We start from the raw sequence: 24,982 nt of genomic DNA on the forward strand, positions 1-24,982 counted from the left end.
ACCCCCCTCTCTCCACACTCACCCCCCTCTCCCTCTCTCCACACTCACACCCCCCTCTCTCCACACTCACACCCCCTCTCTCCACACTCACCCCCCTCTCTCCACACTCACACCCCCCTCTCTCCACACTCACACCCCCCTCTCTCCACACTCACACCCCCCTCTCTCCACACTCACCCCCCTCTCCCTCTCTCCACACTCACCCCCCTCTCTCCACACTCACACCCTCCTCTCTCCACACTCACCCCCCTCTCTCCACACTCACCCCCCTCTCCCTCTCTCCACACTCACCCCCCTCTCCCTCTCTCCACACTCACCCCCCCTCTCCCTCTCTCCACACTCACCCCCCTCTCCCTCTCTCCACACTCACCCCCCTCTCCCTCTCTCTACACTCACCTGCCCAGCGGCCGAACTCTCCCACGTGGACCCCGGTTCCGAACACGAACACCCGCGCCCCACTCAGCAGCCTCCAGGCCACCTTCAGCGACAACCAGGTCACCGCGGTCACACCGATCCAGTAGAAGAGCTGAGCGGCCGGAAGGGACCCGAGAGAAAGCGAAGAAGCCATCGCCTGAAAGAATGGGTCCTCACAGCAAACCGGAAACACTCCCCCCACACCGGCTGGCGCGCGTTGACTGGCTGGGAGTTAACACCCGCCCTCCATTGGCTCCCATGCACGTCAATCATTTCGCGGTGTTTCGTCATTTCCGCAGGATCACCGTCCGTTACCGTTTCATTCTGGGAGTGGTAGTTTTCTTCCGCCTTCTCCCCTTGTTCTCGCGCGTTTTAGAAACTACAAATCCCATAATCCCATCGTCACAGCGAAACCCCACTCTCCAACTATCCTCTCGTGAGACTTCACTAACTTTAGAAATACGGAAGTGATAGTTCTGATGACAATGTGTGCAACATTTATGAAAAATATTTAAAAGATACACAAAATATTAAGGCACAAAACCCGGAGTCACGTCAGAAATGATTTATTGCAGTCCCTACTTTTTTCACAATAAATGTCATTTTGTCCAACACTCTTTGACCCTCGTATTTATGAAAGAACCCTTTAAAAACATTGCATCGCAAACAGATTTTGACTCACTATTAATAATGTTATTTCATTTGAAAATATATTTTTGCATTTTTTATGTGTTTTATTGCCTTGAATGTGTGTGTAGGCAATAAACTGACATTTACATCTAACTTACTACAAAGTATCAACTGTTGTTGCAATATAATTTTTAAATATAATCTTAAGCAACAAACATTATATTGAGTTGACTTTATGGTAACTAAAGAAGAGAAAAAAAAGAAATTTGTGTGAAATCTGTTATCATGTGATTGTAAAATATCTATCTGCATATCATGCATATCATGGTACAAAGGAAATATTAAAATAGTGTCCTAAACCATTAAAAAATATTATTTATAATATACCTTTGATACCTACATTCTGATATTATTCATTTTATCTTATATTCTTGTATGTTTCAAGATTGTATTACATAGCAGAAAACATATCTCAAGTTTTGTGTTTCGTCATACTTCTAATTCAATAGAAACTAAAATTGTTCATTGGCAATTTTATTTGTTTTAATGTAAATTATATTTCACTCACCATGTAATACAATCACAGAGCAGCTGCAAACAATACCATGAAACTATAATAGTACAAACCAAGTATTTCCCGTGCTTTCCTACTTCCATTAATGTTGAACTATCCTTTTACTTTGTACATCCTATTCAAGAGATACAGAACAGTAAAGAAATGTACATTTAATTAATCAAGATTATCCTTATTCATACAAAATGCATTGAACCAGATCTTCGAATGTATTTGAGCACATTGAGAGCAACAAAAGCACAGCATTTAACCAAACGCAGCACAAGTAGTACACTATCTATTTTACACTATAATTAGCAATTACGGATATTTTAATACAAAATATTAAAATGACAATTTCCTTTTATTACCAATTGATTAATACAGCACAGTGAATGTTCTCTCTCTGGGTATTTGATTAACTTCCAGGTGATGTTTATAGGTTTGATTTCTCACTAGAATATTATTTGTATTCTTTTTTTAAAAAGGCTCAATAATGTATTATATGTTCTGTCCATTTTTTTATCTTTTAAACAATGCAGAAGACAATTTACATGACAGCAACTAATTTAACTACATCTATTGGATTTTCATGTTGTTTATCAAGTCTTGCACCTGTGTAAAATTTTCATTTATAATTTAAAACAACTATTGCTTAACAGGTCCAATCACTTCTAGCCAACTGTTTATATTTTTTAAAAATTTCAAAATGTTCCTTTAAATCACAGATATGTAAAAACACATTTCTGTCTTATGTAAATACCTGCCAAAATTTACCTCAGACATCAGTGAAATATATACTCTATGATTTATATTAAAACATAAAGATTCTTTTTCTGTTTGTCTTTTTCCATTTGATCGAAATAACACAACCAAAACCTCTGCAACAGAAATAACCCTAAAAACCTGAGATCCTATACTGGTCCATACAATCAAAAATGTGAATGAAAAACTTAGCAAATTATTCATTCATATCTCCACTTCATTACAAAAAAGAAGTATTTTATTTGTAATAATTGAAAGTAATAAATGCAGATTTCTGTTTTGAACATAGATATTGAATATACCACAGATCCCCTACGTTTTTATAGCATAGTGATATTTTTTACAGCATGTCATTTTTTAAAACATTAACTGATTTGGAATGTTACATGTTCCATTTATCTTTTGATTATAACAAATGTTTTAGTGCCCACTGAATTCATATACTGATTGTATCTTTCATTATTGTTTTACTAACCAAATAAGCCATTAGAGTTAAATATATTCTAAACTTTGGCCACAGTAGAATATAGTAGCATTCTCATTTAATCCAGCTAGCCTTTTACCATCAACAATTATGTTATATTTCAGTTACCAGAATTAAAACGCTACATCTCTAGCTTGAGTCAAATGTTTAGCTACAATAAAATCAATTGTTTACAGGAAGTTTTAGCCTTCATCTGCAATGTTATATACATTATAATTTAACATTGTATTCCCTATTTAATAAAATAGAACTATGCCTTTCTATTACGGAATACATGTTTTTTTCAGATGTGAATGTTTATTTCTTAGAATCTGAAATCTACTGTCCAAGCTGAGCAGGACAAAGTTATTGTTTGTAGGGGAAAATAACTTGAAATTTGGAAGCAAATCTGAAATGTGAACTGTCTATACACAAATGCAAAATAGGATGTAATTCTTTCTGTTGCTGGTAATGAGAAAATAGTATTATTTTAATATAATATTAATCTGGAGGATCACAATTCATATACTATGCTATGTGTTTCACACAAATTATATACCTACAAATTATATTATATATGGTTATTTTCTATTGTATACAAGCCCAAGATTAAAGTATCTTTATTGCTTAAGACAAAATATTGGTTATTTAATTTGCTCTAAAATAATGGGAGATACAAACAATTGACAGATTGCTATGAAATGTTATATGTTTGCTTTCCTCAGTTATTAAATAGGGCCTATAAGACTGTTTACTGATCATTTGTTTAGCTATATATTTGGTTAAAATGGTTTAAAAACTGGCAAACACGTGTATTATTTTACAAAATAATGCTCTTAACATAAGGGTCGAAGCATTTTTTTGGAAAACTACTATAAAAATGGGAAGCTGTTTGTCTACCTTAGGGCTAAATATGATATGTGATATATTCATCTTATCTTCTGAAATTTTCACATGTTCATCATTTTTAAAAAATCTATTTTGGGGGGAAAGTGAAAGCAATGGAGTATGGAAGATTAAGTACATGGCCCGTGTGAATGACAAGCCATTTTAACTGTATACATTTTGAAATGAATGTTTAAGATATTTGGCAGCACCAGCATCAAATTCATTTTGTTTATAAACATGTTCATGATAGTTTGCAAACTTATAACACACAAAAGTCAAAGGAAATAGGAAATATCAATAGTTCCCCTTCTAATTTTATCCCAATTTCTCAACTGCTCTCTTTCAAGTGGTCATTTCTTTTGGAGTATAGGTTGTTGGTTCCTAGCAATCAAAAGGGTCATTCTCCATACATGATCCAAGACAGTGAGCACCAGGAGATTGACTATGGGGAAGGGAGCATTACAGATGTGTCCTATCCATGTACTTTGTCAATGTCAAAATATATTAACTTTTTACTTGGAGCCCACAGACAATGGTTAACAGCAGGATGCTCATTAATGTGTTTGTCTCCCTGGTTCAGGAACACTGGAGCCAATTTTAGCATAAAGTGTTTTCTAAGGTCAGCTAACTCAAGATTGGGTAAAAATACAAACCTGGGATCTTCCTGCTTTGCATGGCTTATTAACAGATTAAGTGATATATTTACCTTCTGATCAATTGCAGGAGGATAGAGCTGTCATGTTTAAGTTAAAATGATCATTGTATATTATTTTGAATACAAATGTATTATACACCATACATTAATACTGCAATGTACATGCTATAATGCAATTATAATATACATCTGTCCTATTGTCATTTGCCTACAGGTATTGTTAATGATTATTTTTGCAATGTTAGCATTTAAAATAGTAATTGAAGAGTTAATGCTATGTTTACTGTAGCTGACACTTTATTTACGCACTTATTTAACGTAACTTTATCTAAAGAGCTAATTTGTACAGGTTTGCCATTCACAATATGGTTAACACCAAACAGGTCAATTGTACAAAAGGGAATCATATCCATAAATATATAAGGTGGTCATTTGAAACAAATTGTTGCGAAAATCAAGTGGCAGGATTTTAAAGGTGTGCAACTTATTAATTACTTCTTTATCTAATTCAGTTAAGTATTATCATTATATTAAATGGGACATTAAGGTATTTTGCATCATATGTTTACTTCCAAAATATCTGCTTTTCAGGTGACATGAGATTATTTCATCTCGAAAGGAAACCATTCGAATGGCTGATGTCTTAATTACCTTTCCAAACTGAGTTATCCATACTTAGCTCAATGTGTTCAATTTGTCATTCAACCTGTAATCTGTACTGAAAAAAACAGATAGAATACTTATCTTTTATTATATATCTTTTCTGTGCCCTTTCTTTTTTAACCCTTTGTCATTGTCAGCACAAAAACATTAATTATGCAATAGATATTGAGAAAAAAAACATAGTTTAATAACAGCAAAGGGTTAAAATAAATAACATAAGCTTTTCATTTGCTGGAAATAGTTCAACATAGATTTTGGGAAAGTGATTTCATCGTGTTATGTTAAAAGTGTTAGATTTAAAAATCAAAAGTACCTTAATAGCACAGAACAAAGATAAATAAGTCAATAGATAGCTAGATAGGTAAATAGATATTAGATATATAGATAGACAGATAGACAAACAGACAGACAGACAGACAGACAGACAGACAGACAGACAGACAGACAGACAGACAGACAGACAGATAGATAGATAGACAGACAGACAGACAGACAGACAGACAGACAGACAGACAGACAGACAGACAGACAGACAGACAGACAGACAGACAGACAGACAGACAGATAGATAGATAGATAGATAGATAGATAGATAGATAGATAGATAGATAGATAGATAGATAGATAGATAGATAGATAGATAGAAAGGTAGTTGAAAGTCTGGATGCTTTCTGTAAATCCCCAAAGGAATGTAATTATAATTTACCAGACTGGGATGTAAACAGAAAGTACTTCTCGAAAGAAAATTCTACAACTTGTGTATTTTTACGTCAGGAAGGTCAGTACTTTTCTTTTCTCATAGACTTTTTTCATAATTGATGTGAGATTACTTGACACCAATGAGAAGAATTATTTCAGAGCGGCATGTTTGTAAAGAACTTACAGTCCAACAGGATGTAATCAGTTTGCTTTATCTACTTTAAATAAGTTACTCCATTCTAAACTTCCTATTTGTATTCTGGACAAATATCCGATAGGGACTTGTTTCTTTCAGCATTTCTGATCAAATCATATAGACCCCGATCAGCTGAATTATTCTGTGGAACTTTACTTTTATCATTTTGTGGAAACCTATGGAGTAATTTTGAATTACTATCCAATCATGTTGAGAATAAGCCCACATATTAATCGTCTGGCAATTTCTTTGACTTTTCAAATCATGTAAGTTAAAACAAGTGATTTGGTGAAAAGCAAAATGTGAAGAATTCAAGTTTGGAAGGGGAGGAATTCTAGTCTATATTCTCTGTTTTAGTTTCCCCTTTAATTTTTCCTACCTTCTACATAACAACTAGCACCAGCGTTACAAAACTTAGCCATTTGTTATCCATCACTTAACCAGTACAATATTTGGTAGCAGCTAACTTTTTAAATTCAGAATCATTTCCTGGACATATGGTTAGAATTTTAATCCTTTTTAACCAGGACAATGTGATATGCAGCACCTTTTTTTTTGCTATTAAGTACTTGTGGTTAAAAGGTAACACCTAATGGGTTAAGTATTTAATGAATTAGCAAATTTTAGCTGAATAGTTAGTTTATTTAATCCAGAAAAGAGCAGGCCTTTAATTGTAAGGGGAATCTGAATTATATCAGTTTTGTAATACATGAACACAAATATTTTTGTTACTAATTACCTATTCTGATAATAATCATGCACTTGCACAGAATAGCTAACTTGTCTAAGCTGCAAAGTGCAGTACAAACAGAGTATTAACTTTATTGGGTCTTAAAAAGTTTATTTAAATTAAATGTTTGAAGGGAAAAACTCATTCAGTATATCCCAACTCCATAAGTAACCATAGAAATCAGAATCCACCATGGAATAGAAACTAATGTGACAGTATAATTTGCCTTGTCGTAAGTATTGTGTTGTTGCTAAGTACTTACATATCTGTATTTATTAATGTAAGATGTGCAAGTGATAAATTTGAGATTTTTAATGTTTTTCTCAGATTTAAAGATACAATATGAGATAATATTCCGATGACAGGTCACAGTCCTGAAACATTAATTCTGTTTCTCTCTCCACAAATGCTGCCTGACCTGCCCAGTTTTTCCAGCATTTTCTGTTTTTCTTTCAGATTTCCAGCATCCACAGTGTTATACTTTCGTGTTAAAGGTTACAATGTTGCATTTTCAGTTTCACATAGATCTTACAAAAAGTAGTTCAATCATGTCTATCGAATGTATTGCCATTATTTACCTCTTGAGACTATACATATGGCAGCACCTTTCACAAAGTAAAAAAAATCTTGGGTGTGGAGTTGTAGGAAACTGTATTTTAAAATATGTCCTACCTTATTCAACTTTATGCAAGATGGTTAGTTTGCTATAATGTCTTCCTGATTCTGTTTCCTTCAGTTCATCCAAGCAACCAAAGATTGCAAACAAAACAGGCTCCTTTTCCATGCAAATTGTTGTATATCGGAGAAAGCTTGATGATGTCAACTTGGGTATCAATTTGTTAATTGGGGAATATTCTTTATCTTAGCCAAGACCAGCAATGTGCCATTTAGTTTCTGTTTTATTGACTATGTGAAAAATGGCAACATTTTAATATGTACACACATTTTTTTTTTAAATGACCTTACGTGATTTTTATTAGAATGTTCTGCTTCTTATGTTGTCACAAACTTCATGTAGAGGTATGACCCTTCTATAAGGTAATATAAGCCTTGGTATGCCATGTCAAATTACTGAAGAAGGCTAGACATAAAATTGTCCTGCAAGGAGAAAAGAGAACATATATTAGTTAACAGCAAAAAGTAGCACATCTTTAAGATAAACATTACTACATATAAGCTAAAACAAATCTTTTTTAAAATATTTGTTCAGTTTTGAGAAGTTTAGTTGCAAAATGCAAGCTCTCCAGTGTATTCATTTAAACTAGATGATTTTGACTTATATGCTCGAACAAGAAGTGATAAATTTATTTTAGGGATATGCATATTCTGCTGAATTTAATCATAAATATCAAATGTAAGTATTTCAGTCGTCAAAACAAAGAAATGGTTGCAATTGTTCATGTGATACTTTCTCACTGCACATATAGGAAGTTAATCAGATCCTCAATTATTATAATTACTTCATTACCTTTTGCATAGGTACATGTCATGGTTATAGCAAGACAATTTAAACTACATAAATCAGGTTGGCTTAGAAAGTTGAGGCTTGCTATGGTTTTGACTTCATTGTCCATTCAGATACTGTATTACAATCGTCAACATTTTTATAGGTTTCATCAGTTGGGTTTAAAGATGTAATATATTATTGATGAGTCCGTCTCTCCTTATATGTGCATGATCATTCAAATTATCCTGTTGAAGAATCATTAAGTCGTTAGTACTAAAAAGTAGATATACTTTACAATGTCAGGCCTAAATTAGACAATCACACTATTATTATCATTACACATTAAGTTCCTCAAAATTCTGTTCTTGGTCTTATTATGTCAACGTGCATAGAATATAATAGATTTTGCTTCAAAGATGCATTGGTTAAGATGGAAGGGAAATAATCTAGAAAATTCTAGTATTTTAAGCTAACTAAAGAGTCCTACAAGTTTGAAAATGCTAACCCATATTATCTATCTTATCACATTGAAGTAGTTTGTATGGTTAGGTCAATTCAGTTTTGAAAATAGGATTGTCTTATCTGTTACATTACAGCTACTTCAGGTTTTCCCCAATATTGCTTGTTTAAATACAAAACACAATGTTTACACCTCTAATTAGCTTCCACATATGCTAACTTCGTAAATATGTGTACAACATTTCTGTAGATTAAGGAAAATAATAAAATGGAGTAATACCAAGGTAGCCTGTGGTGCATGCAGAGATAATACTAGGATAGAAAGTTATTGTTTACAAGACTATGACGTGAATGAATCGTGGTAAATATTATATCCTTTAGATTGTAATAATTAAAGATAATGCTGGTTAAGCAGTTTATTCAACAGAAATAAGATTATTTAGTGTACATTACTTTTAAGGAGTGTGAAGTCACGTGATCACATATCTTTTGAATAATATCATCACTAAAATTTAGCTTCTGTAAATAAAACTAGCATGAATATTAAGAATTATTAAGACAACAGCCTGGCAGGCATTGTCTTGATTCCATAAATTTAAAAAGAAATTTAACGTTCTGCTTAGATTTCTAGAAACTGCAGAGTTTGATATATATGAGTGCAGTTAAAAAAATAAAATTGGACTATGAGAAGATCATTTGTATGGCATAGAAAAGCTAGCCCAGTTTAGAAAGAATAGCTGCTATATTGTCGTACCTGTGCAATTTCAAGCATCCTAAGCCTGAAAAAATGTAAGGATTTTTAGAGGGTGCAGGAAATAGAATTGGCAACGTGGTTCCAGCAACTACATCAATATTCTGGAGGCTTTTCTGACCAGATCTGGACAACAGATCCCATGGCAGCCATTCCATTTCTAAAATATGAGCCTTTACTCATGCAAAGGACAGCGCAAGTGAAGTGTTATGTATAGCATCTGCTATAGTTTGGAAAGTTGAAAATAATTGAACTGTAAACTCATAAACTCAAGTGAAACTGTGAAAATGCAACATTGTATCCTTTAACACTGGATGATGGAAATCTGAAAGAAAAACAGAAAATGCTAGACAAACTGGGCAGGTCAAGTAGCATCTGTGGAGAGAGAAACAGAATTTATGTTTCAGGACTGTGACCTGTCACCAGAATATTATATCATATTGTACCTTTAAATCTGCAAAAAAAAAACCATTAAAACATCTCAAATTTATCGCTTGCACATCTTACATCAATAAATATAAGTATGCAAGTACTTAGTTAAAACACAATACTTGCAACAAGGCAAATTATGGTGTCACGTTAGTTCCTGATACATGGTTGATTCTGATTCCAATAACAAGAAGTTATATTAGTTAGCACCTTTCATGTGCGAAATGTCCCAGTGCTTCACCGGAGCAATATAAAACAATGTATGACATCAAGCCATATAAGGAGATAGCAGGTCAGATGACCAAAAGCTTGGTTAAAAAGATAGATTTTAAGAAATGTCTTAAAAGACGAAAGCGAGGTAAAGGAGTGGAGAAGTTTAGGGAGGGACTTCCAGAGCTTGGGGTCTAGGCAACTGAAGACACAGCTACCAAAGATGGAGCAATTATGATTGGGAATGCACAAGAGGCCAGAATTACAGAAGCTCATATATCTCAGAGGGTTGTCCAGTTGGAGGAGATTACAAGGATGGAGGCAAGGCCATGGAGGGATTTGAAAAGATGGACGAGAGTTTTAAAATCAGGAGCCAATGTAGGTCGGCAAGCAGAGAAGTGATAGAAGTAATAGGGCAACAGGACTAGAAAGAATACCAGTATTCAGAAAAATTAGCAAATGTCTTTCTTTGAATAAGCATGTGTGACAAGTTGGAAACAGTTGATACTTACCATATGATATTCTGTATATATACTCCTACCTATGCTTCTAATCACTTGAATATACATGTAAATCCTATACTGCCTACACTTTTTTGTCTCTTTTTTCAATAATTCCGGTAATATGCTCTCTTCTCAAAATATAAAGAAGTTCCTATTGTTCTTGCATAGCTATATTCTCACTGGAGGTTGGATAACAAATCTTCATAATTGCTGCAGGAATTGCTAATGTAGTGGGTGTACCTACACCACATGGACTGTAGCGGTTCAAGAAAGCGGCTTACCACCACCTTCTCGAGGGCAATTAGAGATGGGCAATAAATGCTAGTCTTGCCAGTGACACCCACATCCCAAGATTGAATTTAAAAAGTTGACAAATTTGCTGTGGATATGGATACAAGGAACAAAACCTTTTTTTTTATACTAGCTGGTTTCCTGCATTACTTCAGTCATTCTGTTGATATGGCCTTTAACAAATAGTCTCAATTTATGAAATCAATCTCCCTAAAAAGCAAAAAGAAAGCTTTATTTTGAAAGAAGAAGCTTCATTTTAAAAGCAATTGCAGCCCCTCTCGATATGCTTGTGGGCCTGTTAATGTTAACTTATAACATGAAGTCAGAATCTACAGTGGTTAACTTTATTGTGATAAAGATGAAAGATCTTCGAAAAAGAATGTTTTGTCCAAACACATTTGACCATTTAAGGAATAGGCTTTAAGAGGACAATGAATGATCTTAAATGGGTTTACAGGTCGCACAAAGGTTCAATTTGAATTAAAGTTGTTGCTACATTGAATGGGTAGTGGTTTGTTCCCAGGTAATGTTTTTGCTCCTCATGGTACCTTTTCCATTAGATTTTTGAAGCAGCCACCAAGCATGCCCAATTTTGCTTTATTTTTTTCATCCAAACTCACAATGTATTAGTTTCTATGTATACAACTCCCTGTTCTGATGTTCAGTAAAAGCCTAACAATGCCTATATCTCCCTACAAGTAATATTGTTGAACTTCAGAGATGCCCAACTGTAGATTCAGTGCTAATTTTCAGGATTAAAACGTGTAATATTATTTAGGCTGGTAATAGAGTCATCTATCTTCCCTGTTAAGATGTGTTATATTATTTGTTTTTCTCTTCATTTTTCATTTGAAAGGACACAATTGCTCCTTGACATCTGATAGACATTCACCTTATTTAACTTTCTAATTCAACTTCCCAAGTATTTAAAATGAGACTCGGCCTTTTAAAAAGTTTACTCTACCAAAGCGTGCACAATATGCCTACATGGATCTTTTACGATATCACTCATGGAAAGATGCAAACGATCTCCCACTATTGCTGCAACTCAAAGCTGGTGAGCCCGAGTGCACTGTGAAGTGGGCATCATTTCTGCTCCTGTTTTTTTTTAACCTGAACCGTATTGAAATAGACCTGAATTTTAACGGTTGATCTTGACGCGGGCAGACTTGGAAGCCCGAGAAGGTGTTGCTTTACGGTTGTAAAGGAGTTTTAAAAAAGGAGATGCGACCGGATTACGGCAGCGAAAGCATGGCACGGCCGTGCACGTTGCTAGTGTATCCAGGTTTGCTGGGGCGCTCTCGTTCGCCTATTTATTGAGAAAGTTTGGAACTTTTCTCGCATTTCCCTATTTATTTTACGTTCCTTGCTTAGCTTGATTGAATAAGGAGCCAGCTAACTCCTGTTGTGGGGATCTGCTGATGTAAGTGTGGGCTTTATACAGCCATTTTGTCCGGCTGCTTGACACAGCCCGTCGCTGGCAGACTGTGAATGAAAGTGTTTATTGATGTTGTAAAAGCAGCAGAAGGGATGTTCATGCATAAACTTTTTTTTCTTTTTTTAAGTGCATTCTCATTTTATTGTGGCTTGTTTCAGGCGGGTTGTGTGCCGGCTGTCACACCGATTGGGGAGGGTGGGTGTGGGGGGTGTTGGAGGGAGAGAGAGAGAGAGAGAGAGGGAGGGGGGGTGGAGGAGGGTGGTAAATGATGAAAAGAGAAAAGTTCCGGGGGGCCGCTTGAGCCAGGCCCCGGCTGGGTGGTGTTTGGTGGATTATAGTTGGAAAGAAGTTAGGTGGGGGTGAGGGTGGGGGACACGCAATGGTCTCCTTGGTGGAATTGGGTTGCCCTTTCCCCGTGCGTGGCGGCGACACTCCCGAGTTGCCAGTTGCAGCATCGTGTTTTTTTTTGTGTGGATATCCTCCTCGATGAATGCGTCCTCCGCGAATGCTTTTTGGGGTAAGGGCTTCCCGGCTACATAGTCACATACAGCAAGCCCAGACCGCAAAAAGATTCGAGAAAGACAAGTCAGCTTGTGGGGGAGAGGAGAGGAGAGGAGGTGGGGTGGGGTGGGGTAGGGGTTGGGGAGGGAGGGAGGGGGGGAAGATCACGCTGCTTCAGCAAAGGCAAACGGCAAAAAACAATTCCACGGGTGTCGAGAAGCGAAGATCTTGATTGTTTGCAGTTCGCCCTCTCTATCTTCAGATGGAGCCGTTTCTTGGCGCTCAACTCGGGTCTCCCCCCCCCCTCCCCACCACCCGCCAACACAAACACCCCCCCCCTCCCCACCACCTCTCCCCACTCCTCGCTCTCCACGACGTGTCTGGAGCTACCCACATCCATCGCCATCCTGACAAGATCCAGGCTTTTCCCCATCTCCTCGAAGGCATTGCCTCCGCCCATACATTCCACTCAGTTGTGGAGCAGGAGAGCTGCTTGGTTCTGGTTTGAACACACGAATGTATGAATAGAGGGTGGAGGGTGGAGGAGAGAGAGAGAGAGACAAGGGGGGGGAGGAGGATATAGAGAGAGAGGGAGGGAGGGTGAGAGACAGATGGAGCTGGAGAGGTGATGGAGAAATGGACTTGAATCCTAGCGAGGATCACGATCTTTTCCAAGTGGAGTCTGTGCTGCAGACCGGTGGCGCTGCGTAAAAGAGGCGACTTGCACCCTGACCAGTAAATAAATAGAGACTGGCGCGCAAGCTCATTGGTGTCCGCCGAATCGTCATCGTCCAATCCCGAAAGAGCTCATTTCAAGGGCCCCCCTTTCAAAAAAAAAATACACTCCCAATTAAACAGACCTCCACAAGGCTTAAAGCTGCAGCCATTGGCGAGCCTGCTCCGAGATCCATGGATTTGTCTGGGTCACCACGACGAGCAGCCAACTCAACAGCAGCATTGTTTGGGGGGGGGGGGGGGGGGGTGAGAGGGGGTGGGGGGGGGGAAGAGGGTAGGGGGGGGGGGTGACCAACCACAAACTGTGTGATGTCACTGTTTGTATACATGGGCTCTCGCAGTTTACTGTCATTATCCCGTCAAGCACCAAGGAGAAAGTCCTGAGACAGTATCTGACTTCACTGTTGGAACTCTGCACGATTTGTAGATGACAGCGATGAGGTAACACCAGAACAGCAGGTGAAGTTTTAATAATTCTTTTACTGCGGCACGCTGTCCTCTCGATCGATTATTGGATGATACATGTTTATGTAAAAGTGGAAGAACTTGTAACACTAAAGTGCTTCACTACGGTTATATATTTTAAAAAGTACAAATTAAACAGCTCCTGCAAACGGAGTACATTTTTCTCAACAAAGGTTGACTATAATCTTATTATACATTACTAATATATGCATCTTAAAAATTAATTATCACTCGAAGTTATTATAATAATACGATGTTTGACTGTGATACACCCGGTATAACTAACTTATGCATCTCTAAAGTCAATGATCACAAGAGCAATTGTTTTGAAAGGTCTTGATCCATCTTACCCTTTTCTTCCGCTTCCAGTCTTGGATTTAGCACGTTAAAGTGTCAGTAGCAATTGTAAACTAAAATTCCTCTCACCCACAGAAAGTATATAAGTTATTATACTGTGTGGGAGGGTCACGATCTTGGTAATTAGGTATTCTAGGACCAACCTTCTGGTACTATGGAGGATAATAAAAGAAACCGAACAGATCGCCCGGTTGCACAGCAGTCTTGTTTGCAAAGTTCTGATTGGGGAGTCTTTCATTTAGGGATGTATCAAGTAAGTCACGATTTTCCCCAGTTCCGAGTGAACTGTGACTGGAGCCATGACGCATCCACGCAGATTACTCACTTAACAGTCACGACTTTGAAGCCATGCTGTTCCACGATCGGAGTGGAGAAATTACATCGCCACACTCTGAATTAGTTAATTCACTAATAGCCTTAGGCTAATGAGCTTATGAATTTCACCAAGAAGCAGCCAAGCACCAGAAACGTACCTTTGGAAGGCGATGCTGTGAGATGGAGTGTATGTCAGTTTGCTGCACGTGTTTACTTAATTCTGTCTGTTCGGCTTGTAAATACAGCACCCAGAAAACCTCAGCAGCTGAGCCCACACTGCAACGGGCTGATGAACTTTGGCGCTGGGCTTATTATACATTGCACATTGGTGCCGTGCAAAGGCAGCAGGTCTGTTACAAAAGGTGGGTGTTGGTGTAGGTTAATCAGCATGTGTTTATTTACAGAACATGCTGTTGTCTGTAAATGCAAATCATATGCAGGTTCTTTATTAGATCCTGTTTATCCCTGTCTCTGTATGCATGACGACTAATTGTATGCTTCATTGATGGATACTTCTGCATCTGTATGTTCCAGCTATCTCATTATCCTCCTATCTACGTTATCTTTCACTGTCTAATTGCATACTGACTACATCAAAGCTGTCGCTAAAATTGCATGGATATAAACATAGCATCTTAATTTAAGTTTACACCTATGCAGAATGCGCATCCTCGCATGTATAAATTAATTTGTTTGTTTGCTTGATGCCTACGCAGACGAATCAGATCTTCATCCATCTGTCGCAAAATCCACAGAGCCTAAAGACATGGCATTTATTATATATGTTGAACCGATCAATTTACATGTGTTTCGACTGTACATCCGTATGCCTCCGTATATCTTCATCATATCGTGTTGGTAAAGAAAGATTTTGACGATTTGTTGACAAAGTGAATGCACGCTGGGTGAAAAGACAAGCTAGTTCATTTTACATTTGATAATGTTACCAATGCCCGCCCAATATATTCTCTAATGTATATTAATAATGCATTCCAGTCTGTCTTCTTCGAAGCATGACTGTCCAGACAGAATACACTCCTGGGTCAGATGCAGTGTCAGCAGTGGCAGTACTATACAATACACTGCATATAGCCTTCCCATAACAACATCACTGAAATAGAGATTCCACCCACTCAAACAAACAGAATATGACTAAGAACAGCAAAGTGAGAGAGGAAGGATGATGCATAGTGGTAAGAGCAGTAAAGGGACAAAAAAAGGTGACGTGGGAGAGGAGAGCTAAATAAAGCATCTTATAACCTTCTATTCCACAAATCACCATCCATTAGTGAGCTCAAAGATACAGGCGGGAAGAGCAGAAGTATACACACTTGTAACAATGAGCAGTGTTAATCCACATTCACACTTGTAACAATGAGGATAGTGTTAATCCACATTCACACTTGTAACAATGAGCAGTGTTAATCCACATTCACACTTGTAACAATGAGCAGTGTTAATCCACATTCACATTTGTAACAATGAGCAGTGTTAATCCATATTCACTCTTGTAACAATGAGCAGTGTTAATCCATATTCACTCTTGTAACAATGAGCAGTGTTAATCCATATTCACTCTTGTAACAATGAGCAGTGTTAATCCACATTCACTCTTAGAACAATGAGTAGTGTTAATCCACATTCACACTTGTAACAATGAGCAGTGTTAATCCACATTCACACTTGTAACAATGAGAGTGGTAATCCATGTTCATACTTGTAACAATGAGCAGTGTTAATCCATGTTCACACTTGTAACAATGAGAGTATTAATCCACATTCACACTTGTAACAATGAGCAGTGTTAATCCACATTCACACTTGTAACAATGAGCAGTGTTAATCCACATTCACACTTGTAACAATGAGCAGTGTTAATCCACATTCACACTTGTAACAATGAGCAGTGTTAATCCACATTCACACTTGTAACAATGAGCAGTGTTAATCCACATTCACACTTGTAACAATGAGGATAGTGTTAATCCACATTCACACTTGTAACAATGAGCAGTGTTAATCCACATTCACACTTGTAACAATGAGCAGTGTTAATCCACATTCACACTTGTAACAATGAGGATAGTGTTAATCCACATTCATACTTGTAACAATGAGCAGTGTTAATCCACATTCACACTTGTAACAATGAGCAGTGTTAATCCACATTCATACTTGTAACAATGAGCAGTGTTAATCCACATTCACACTTGTAACAATGAGAGTGGTAATCCATGTTCATACTTGTAACAATGAGCAGTGTTAATCCATGTTCACACTTGTAACAATGAGAGTGATAATCCATGTTCACATTTGTAACAATGAGCAGTGTTAATCCATGTTCACACTTGTAACAATGAGAGTGTTAGTCCACATTCACACTTGTAACAATGAGCAGTGTTAATCCATATTCACTCTTGTAACAATGAGCAGCGTTAATCCACATTCACTCTTAGGACAATGAGCAGTGTTAATCCACATTCACACTTATAACAATGAACACAGTGTTAATCTACATTCATACTTGTGACAATGAGCACAGTGTTAATCTACATTCATGCTTGTAACAATGAGCAGTGTTAATCCATGTTCACACTTGTAACAATGAGCAGTGTTAATCCATGTTCACACTTATAACAATGAGCAGTGTTAATCCATATTCATACTTGTGACAATGAGCACAGTGTTAATCTACATTCATGCTTGTAACAATGAGCAGTGTTAATCCATGTTCACACTTGTAACAATGAGCAGTGTTAATCCACATTCACACTTGTAACAATGAGCAGTGTTAATCCACATTCACACTTGTAACAATGAGCAGTGTTAGTCCACATTCACATTTATAACAATGAGCACAGTGTTAATCCACATTCACACTTGTAACAATGAGTGTTAATGCACATTCACACTTGTAACAATGAGCACAGTGTAAATCCACATTCACACTTATAACAATGAGCACAGTGTTAATCCACATTCACACTTGTAACAATGAGAGTGTTGATCCATATTCACACGTGTAATAATGAGCAGTGTTAATCCACATTCACAATTGTAACAATAGTGTTAATCCACGATCACAACGGAAATTGAAATTTAGGAGTTTGCATTAGATATCTATGACCGATGTAAAGGAAACATTTAGAATCCTTCAAAAGGTTGGGAAGAAAGTGTTTGATGTACCTTGGTAATTGACGTTGCTGCTAAAACTTTAGGTGAAGAGCCAAAAACTGTTTGCAAAGTTGCTACAAGAATTACCATTTGGAGCATAGTGTTTCTTCCCGCCATATACTTTTTTATTACACACACATCTAAAAACACATCCAGTAACATTTGAGATTCCAGGTCAGAATGGGTGATATAATCGACTATTATTCGAAGTAACAGTCGAAATGAAAAATGGATGTTGAGAATTGATAGTACTTGCTTTCAAGATACAAAGCAATTCTAAATGCATTTACAATTCAGCGTGTACGAAGGGTGATATTTTTACGTTAGATTCTGTTACTCTTACTCTTGGATACATCTAGTCTCAGAGTCTGTTTTGTACTATATGTGTACTGTATGTAATAACAAAATGCCACATTTAAACTGGTTTGTTCTCACAACATAACTTGCTGAAGATAAAAAGACTCAACAGCGCCGACAGAGAACGAGTTCCGAACGCTATTGATTCAAAAAATGTAACGTTAGGGTGATTCCCCATCTACCTGCTGCCCACTATCCCCAATGAGTATCCCCGTAAAGACATATGCATGGAATCTACTTCTAGACACGTTAAAACAACCCGCGTTTTTAAAAATGCATAGTAAAATTTGACATAATTGTACATACAAATGCTACCTACCGTCACTTCGGATTCCTCTGTTCAGAAAAAGTGTTCCAATAATTAATTTCCTGATTGAGTTGCAAACACAGCAGTCGCATTCAGGCTCTCCTCCACCCGCGCTCTCTTTTTATACCAGTGAATCCCTCCGTCTATTTCTGGAGTGCGATCAAAACCCACTGCTATTTTTAGCAAGTGGTCTCAAAAAAAACTACTCACAAAGGCATTTTGCTGCAACGTGACGTACAAACCATTAAATGAACATTGAGATTTTTTCCCTCACCATCTCTCTGCACCACTTGTATCTGAGCGGCTTTTAGTTACATCATTGCAGGGATTTTAAACCCAACGCCTTTTCTACATTCTCCGATTTTATTGCACATCTCTCGAGCTGAACTCCTGTGTATGTGTGGGCTCTTTGCTTGTGTGTAAGCACTTTGAAAAGACACTTAACGGTGCGCCTGCAGCAGTTCATTTTATTTACGTGGAACCTTGCACTTCTGTAGAAATGCACTGCATTACATGTTCCTTTAAAGTACTTCGGGAAAACAACACTTAAAAAAAATACAACGGAGCTTTATAGTCAACATTGTGCGTGTTTCTTTTCCTGAAACCTTTATTTTTATTTTGCAACTAAGGAATTGGGAGCCAAGGAGATGACAGAATTGCTCTCTAAGCAGTCCGCTTAGAGCTAGAAATTTAAGGCAAATAGGTACTAATTAAAGCTGCTGCCTCTTGCTTGTGTGGAGATGGTGAGTTTTTCCCTCGTTTAGCCGCGTCAGTCTCCTTCCATTGACGTCACGTTTCCAGTCTCTTCAGAGGCTGGAGGTGATCAGAAAAGACGATTTTTTTTTTGTTGAGAATGCAGCTCCCCAGTGCCAAAACATTTGCATTATGTTTTAGTTAAGACTAAATGGTCATTGTAATTTGGCACGGGTCTAAATCTGGGTGCGCTTTGCTTTGTGTTTCCCACGGTTTAACTTGCAATCCCCTCTTAACAGATACCTAGTTATTACACAGCCTGTACAAGGAGCACCTTTTGCTCTTGTATTTGGCTATCGAACCAGAGACAGATATTGATAAAGCGAGGATTAATTCTGTCTATTTGTCAGGCAAACAGCCCCGTCTCCTGCAGTGACGCAAATAACAGAAGCTTTGGCACTGGCTTCCTATTTTCCGCGCCCACGCACTCTGCTTGGTCTCCCACGGAATCAGCTTGCACAGCTTTCCATGGAGAAGACCCAGAATTAAAATTACACTGTAATTCGAATAAACCCTTTAGAATGTCCACTCTATGTGGATGGAGCAGGGCCGTCCACTGCTCTTCAAGTCCATCAGTGATACAGGTGACATCAATCTGAGGGGAAAAAAACATGTTCCTATTCGCATCAGTCATATTCTTCAATGTGGAGTTTGAACGTTCAAATTGATTCCTATATGCTCTTTTTTTTAAGAAAAAGAAAAGCTATACTATCACGTAATATTATGTCTGAAGCCTCTTTTCTGTACAGTAACTGAAGCACTTGCAAAACAAGAATATAAAGTACAGTAGTGTTACTTCCGAAAACTAAACACATTACCTTCAATATAATAGGGTAAACCAGCAAATATGTTTACCGATTATATTATGGTAAAGACCATATTATCGAGTCAAGCTATGGACCACTTGGGAAAATACACAACTGTCAATAAGCGGTTCAGGGTAAGTTGGTAAAACGCAGTAGGTGAGGGCTACTCAAACCAACTTGAAATCCCTGTTCTAAAATGGCAAGCTGCACACAGCAGACATAAACTAAATGCCTCTGAAAAGAGATATTTACCTGGAACAATTCGGTACGTTTTGATGATTTCAATTTACATGAGTTTAGATGCACATTGAAGGAAAATGGAAAAGACACAAGGCACGGTCTTTAATGAATAAAAGATCATTCATTTACATTCACATGAGTGTCGATAAAACTGCAGAATCATATTAAAACAACAGAACATGAAGTTCCACACAAAAGCAATGCTACGCGAATAATAGGCACTGCATTATTCAATACGAATGGACACAGCTAAACTACTTTTTGAAAACTCCGAAGCAAAGCCAAACAGGAGCATGAATGTAAAAAATGCAATATTTTCCAATTGTGTAGTTTAAAGGAGTACACAGCATACAGTGGTGCACAACAGTGTGCCACATATCTGGCAGTTTTCATTTCATTGTTTGATGTGTACAAAACACCAAGGTGCTTTCTCTAGACAACGCAACATGTCTTTTCTAATGTTATCTTATTGCCCCTCTTTCGCTAGAATGTGTCTAGGTCTGCCTGTATATCTCTATATACCGCAATAGAGAACCTTGCAATGCATGGAACACAAACACATATCAACCAGTGTAGACGATTATAGTACTTGCATGAAAGATGAATTATCGCACTTTGTCGCCAAGTGAATTCGGACACATACCAAACCCGCGTACTTTTACTGGACAGGAAAATGGATACAATATCTTCTATAAGTTTTTTTTTCTGGCTATAACAGGATGAACGTCAACAACCCCGTTTAACATTTATTATAAATCGATTTTAATTCTTGTCACCCAGATCTGGCTGCAAACTCAGGTTTAGAAGTAGACATATTCACCAATGTGTTTTTTTTTATTGTTAATGACGTGACAATGCGAGCCACTGCTATGCTTTCAGAAAAGCTGGATCTTTGGAAACTTTTAATATTATATTGTTGTTATAACTGTTTTTAAAACAGTTACTTCGTAATGCTAAGATACTACCTGGTGGTGGGCGGTTGCTTGTTAACTTGTTTCGAAAAGGCTCCAAAGCCACGTGGGAGCTGTTCGTGGTGCTGAAATCTTCAACTTTTATTTATTCATGGGATGTGGGCTTCGCTGGCTGGACCAGCATTTATTGCCCATCCCTAGTTGCCCTCTGGATAGAAACGCACCAAAAATAACACCACCACCAAGACAGTTAAATGTGGAACGATCTACCTAGTTGGTCGTTTTATCTGTTTGGGAGAGATGGTGACAGAGCAAGTGATACTATAAAAGCTTCGATATGATGATTTTAACTACAACAAAGTGGAAATGAGTGTGAGCATACATCATAAGACCAGGATCATAGAATATAGGAAGCCGGCCATTCAGCCCATTGTGCCTGTGCCGGCTCTTTGAAGTCCCACACCCTTGCTCTTTCCCCAAAGCGCTGCAATTATTTTTCTTTGCTACCACAATTGTCTCAAACACAGTGCATTCCAGGCCATAACAATAATCCGTGTAATAATAAGCTCTTCTTAACTCCCCTCTCTACCTCTGTGACCTCTTCCTGCCCCACAAGCCTCCCAGATATCTTCACGCCACTAATTCTGGCCTCTTGAACATCCCTGATTTTAATCACTCCACTGTTGGTGGCCTTCTTAATGGGGAGGCAGTGACATAGTGGTATTGTCACTGGACTAATAATCCAGAGACAATGCTCTGGGGACCTGGGTTTGAATCCCACCATGGCAGATGGTGAAATTTGAATTCAATAAAAATCTCGAATTAAAAGTCTGATGGTGACCATAAAACTATTTCTGATTGCTGTAAAAACCCATCTGGTTCACTAATGCCCTTTAGGGAAGGAAATCTGCTGTCCTTACCTGGTGTGGCCTATGTGTGACTCCAGACCCACAGCAATGTGTGGTTGATTCTTAATGCCCTCAGAATGAGGGCAATTAGGTATGGCCAATACATGCTGGCCTAGCCAGTGATGCCCACATCCCATGAACAAATCATTAAAAAATTGTTTAGGCCCTAAGTTCTGGAACACCCTCCCTACACCTCTCTGTCTTTCTCTACCTGACTTCTAACCTTTAAGACACCCCTTAAAATTCTTTGACCAAGCTTTTGGTCATCTAACCTAATATCTCCTTATATGGCTTGGTGTCATATTTTGTTTTATAATGCTCCTGTGAAGCATCTTGGAAGATTTTATTATGTTAAACGCATTATATAAGTTGTCATTGTTAGTTCTTTTGCTAATTATCTTAAATCTGTGTCCATTGGTTATCAACCTTCCTGGAAGTGAAAACAATATCTCTTTGTGCATTCTCTAAAAAAAATCCTTCAAAATTCAAAACACCTCTATTAAATCTCTTTTTAACTTTCTCTGCTTTAAGAAAGCAATCACAGCTTCCCCAGTCTCTCCACTTAACCAAAGTGACTCACCTTTGGTCTCCTTTGCACCCTATTCCTTCCTAAAAAGTGGTGTCTAGAATTAGATAAGACACTCCAATTGAGATTTAACCAGTGATTTATAAAAGTTTAGCATATTAGAGACATGTTGCTGAGGCTTTTCATCTTTCACTCATTGGGACAAATGCAAGAATGCCAAATTTCAAATGATCACAACAACTTACACAACAGGAGAAAAGGACACTGACTGAACCTGTCAGCATTCTTTCCTCCTGTAGTATAAATTGTTGTGATCATTTGAAATTTGGCATTCTTGCATTTGTCCTGATGAGTGCAAGATGAAAAGCTTGGGCAACATGTCCCTTTTATCAGCAATATTCAAGTTCTGAACTACCAAGCAACAGTTTAGCATAAATTCCTTTCTTTTTCTTTCCTTGTTGTTCTTTTCTATAATTTACACATAGTATTTTAATAGGGTTTCCTTCAGATTGTTATTATTAAAATCTAATTATTCCCCAGAAATATTCATTTATTTATTAGTATACAATAATGAGTCAGATCATTTGCAACAGCAGTGTGTCTTTGACCCTGAGATGAGCCTCTGACTGCATATCTGCTTCATCACCAAGATTGCCTACTTCCAGCTCTGTAACATCAGCTGACTCCCAATTCTGCTTCATCCCATCTGCTGCTGAAACTCTCACCCGCGCCTTTGTTACTTCCAGATTTGACAATTCCAATGCTTATCCTGGCCAGCCTCTCATCTTTCACCCGATGTAAACTTGTGCATATCAAAAACTCCAAAACACCCAAAATTTATCTCAACTCACATCTAATCTCATTCACCACTAACGCTATACTTTCTGACCTACACTGTTCCCCAGTCCGATGATACCTGAATTTTAAACTCCTCACGTTTGGTTTCAAATCCCTCTATGACCTCATCCCTTCCAACTCTGTAACCTCCTTTAACCATACAAGCTTTCAAGAAATCTGCACCCCTCCAATTCTGGCTTCTTGCACATCCTTGATTTGAATCGCTCAACACTGAGAGGCTTGCTTACAGCTGCCTAGGCCATATGATCTGAAATTCACTCCCTAAAACTCTCTGCCTCTCTAGCTCTCCTTTTTAAAGGTGCTCCTTAAAACCTACCTTTTTGAACAAGTTTTTGATATTTCCTTCTGTCACTCTGTATCATTTGTTATATTTATAACACTCTTGTTAAGTGTCTTATTTTGCTATGTTACAAGTGCTGTAAAAAGGTAAATTGTAGCTGTTATATAGAAAGTATCTGACTTCTATATATATATATATCAATAGGTGTAGGCCTGTTGAAAGATAATAGTATGGATTGTTTTCATACCTAATTAGACTCAAATAAGTTTGAATGTATTTCTGACAGAGGCAACACTTCTTAAAATATAAATGCAGTCATGCCTAACTTCATTGTAACTCATAAAAATCCCCAAGATCCTTTTGTCACAGATGCCCTTACATGTGATGTGAATCTGCTGAGGTCTTCTTGCGTAGATCTATCCCTGGACTGAAAGTAAAAGAAAAAGATACACAACATATAAATATAGAACATACTTTCAGGAATGGAAGGGTGTGCGAGAGGTGGCTGATATCTATATGTGTGTATTCATCAACCTGCAAAAAGCAACATTTACTGATCTCACATTTTCTTCTGATCGAAAAGAGCTGATGAGTAAGTCGATGCTTTTCACTCAAAATAAAATTGAATGATTGTATTGGAGGGTATGGGTGATTCTGCCAGCTGTAGTAATACTTAAGCTGGCATTCAGAGAAAACAACACAGGGCAATTCAAATAGGTGACTGCAATCAAGCCAATAAATGGAGCTAAAGACAAAACCTCTAGGGCATTTGCTGCACTTTGGGGGCATGTATGATGAAAATTACACTGGCCCCAAAATTGGCGTATAACAAATTATTGATTGAATTGCTGGGGCAAGGCTGTTGTATAGTAAACTAACAGTCTCATTAAAAGATGCAGATTTAGGCTGGAGTTTACACTGGATTGTGATGAATTAATTGTTGCGGACATCTTATTTCTGCAATTTTTATTCACTATCTTTACTTTATTATTTTAATAATAAAGGCTTTTGGTTGCTACACTTGTGTGTGTTTTCCAGATAAATCAACGTGTAAAAATATTATATTCTGATTGTATGCAGAGTCTATTCAGGGCAATGTCGCCTGCAGGAGTATGGGTATCCTTAAACACATGAGGGGGTGTGAAGCAATCACACCCTTCAGTGAGTCACTGGCAATGGAGATTTCTCTGCTCACATTGAGCTCAGTCAGCATTCTTTTTAAAGCTGCAAAGGACTAGAAAAACAAAATAATTATTTACATATCTATTATAGAATAGTAAGGGACCGTCTGAAGGATTTGATAGT

The 24,982-nt window shown here is 37.6% G+C and overlaps 1 protein-coding gene across 1 annotated transcript in view; it reads right to left on the reverse strand.

Moving 5' to 3' along the window:
* Positions 1-616, reverse strand: part of hsd17b12a (hydroxysteroid (17-beta) dehydrogenase 12a) — a 174,572-nt gene extending 173,956 nt beyond the window's left edge. The window contains exon 1 of the mRNA XM_078549566.1: positions 397-616. Within this exon, the coding sequence (XP_078405692.1) occupies positions 397-568 (172 nt within the window). The 5' untranslated portion in view covers positions 569-616. The remainder of the gene's footprint in view (positions 1-396) is intronic.
* Between the last annotated feature and the right edge of the window lie 24,366 nt (positions 617-24,982).

The sequence above is a fragment of the Cetorhinus maximus genome, chromosome 9 (genome assembly GCF_964194155.1).
Source record: "Cetorhinus maximus chromosome 9, sCetMax3.hap1.1, whole genome shotgun sequence".
Lineage (NCBI taxonomy): Eukaryota > Metazoa > Chordata > Chondrichthyes > Lamniformes > Cetorhinidae > Cetorhinus > Cetorhinus maximus.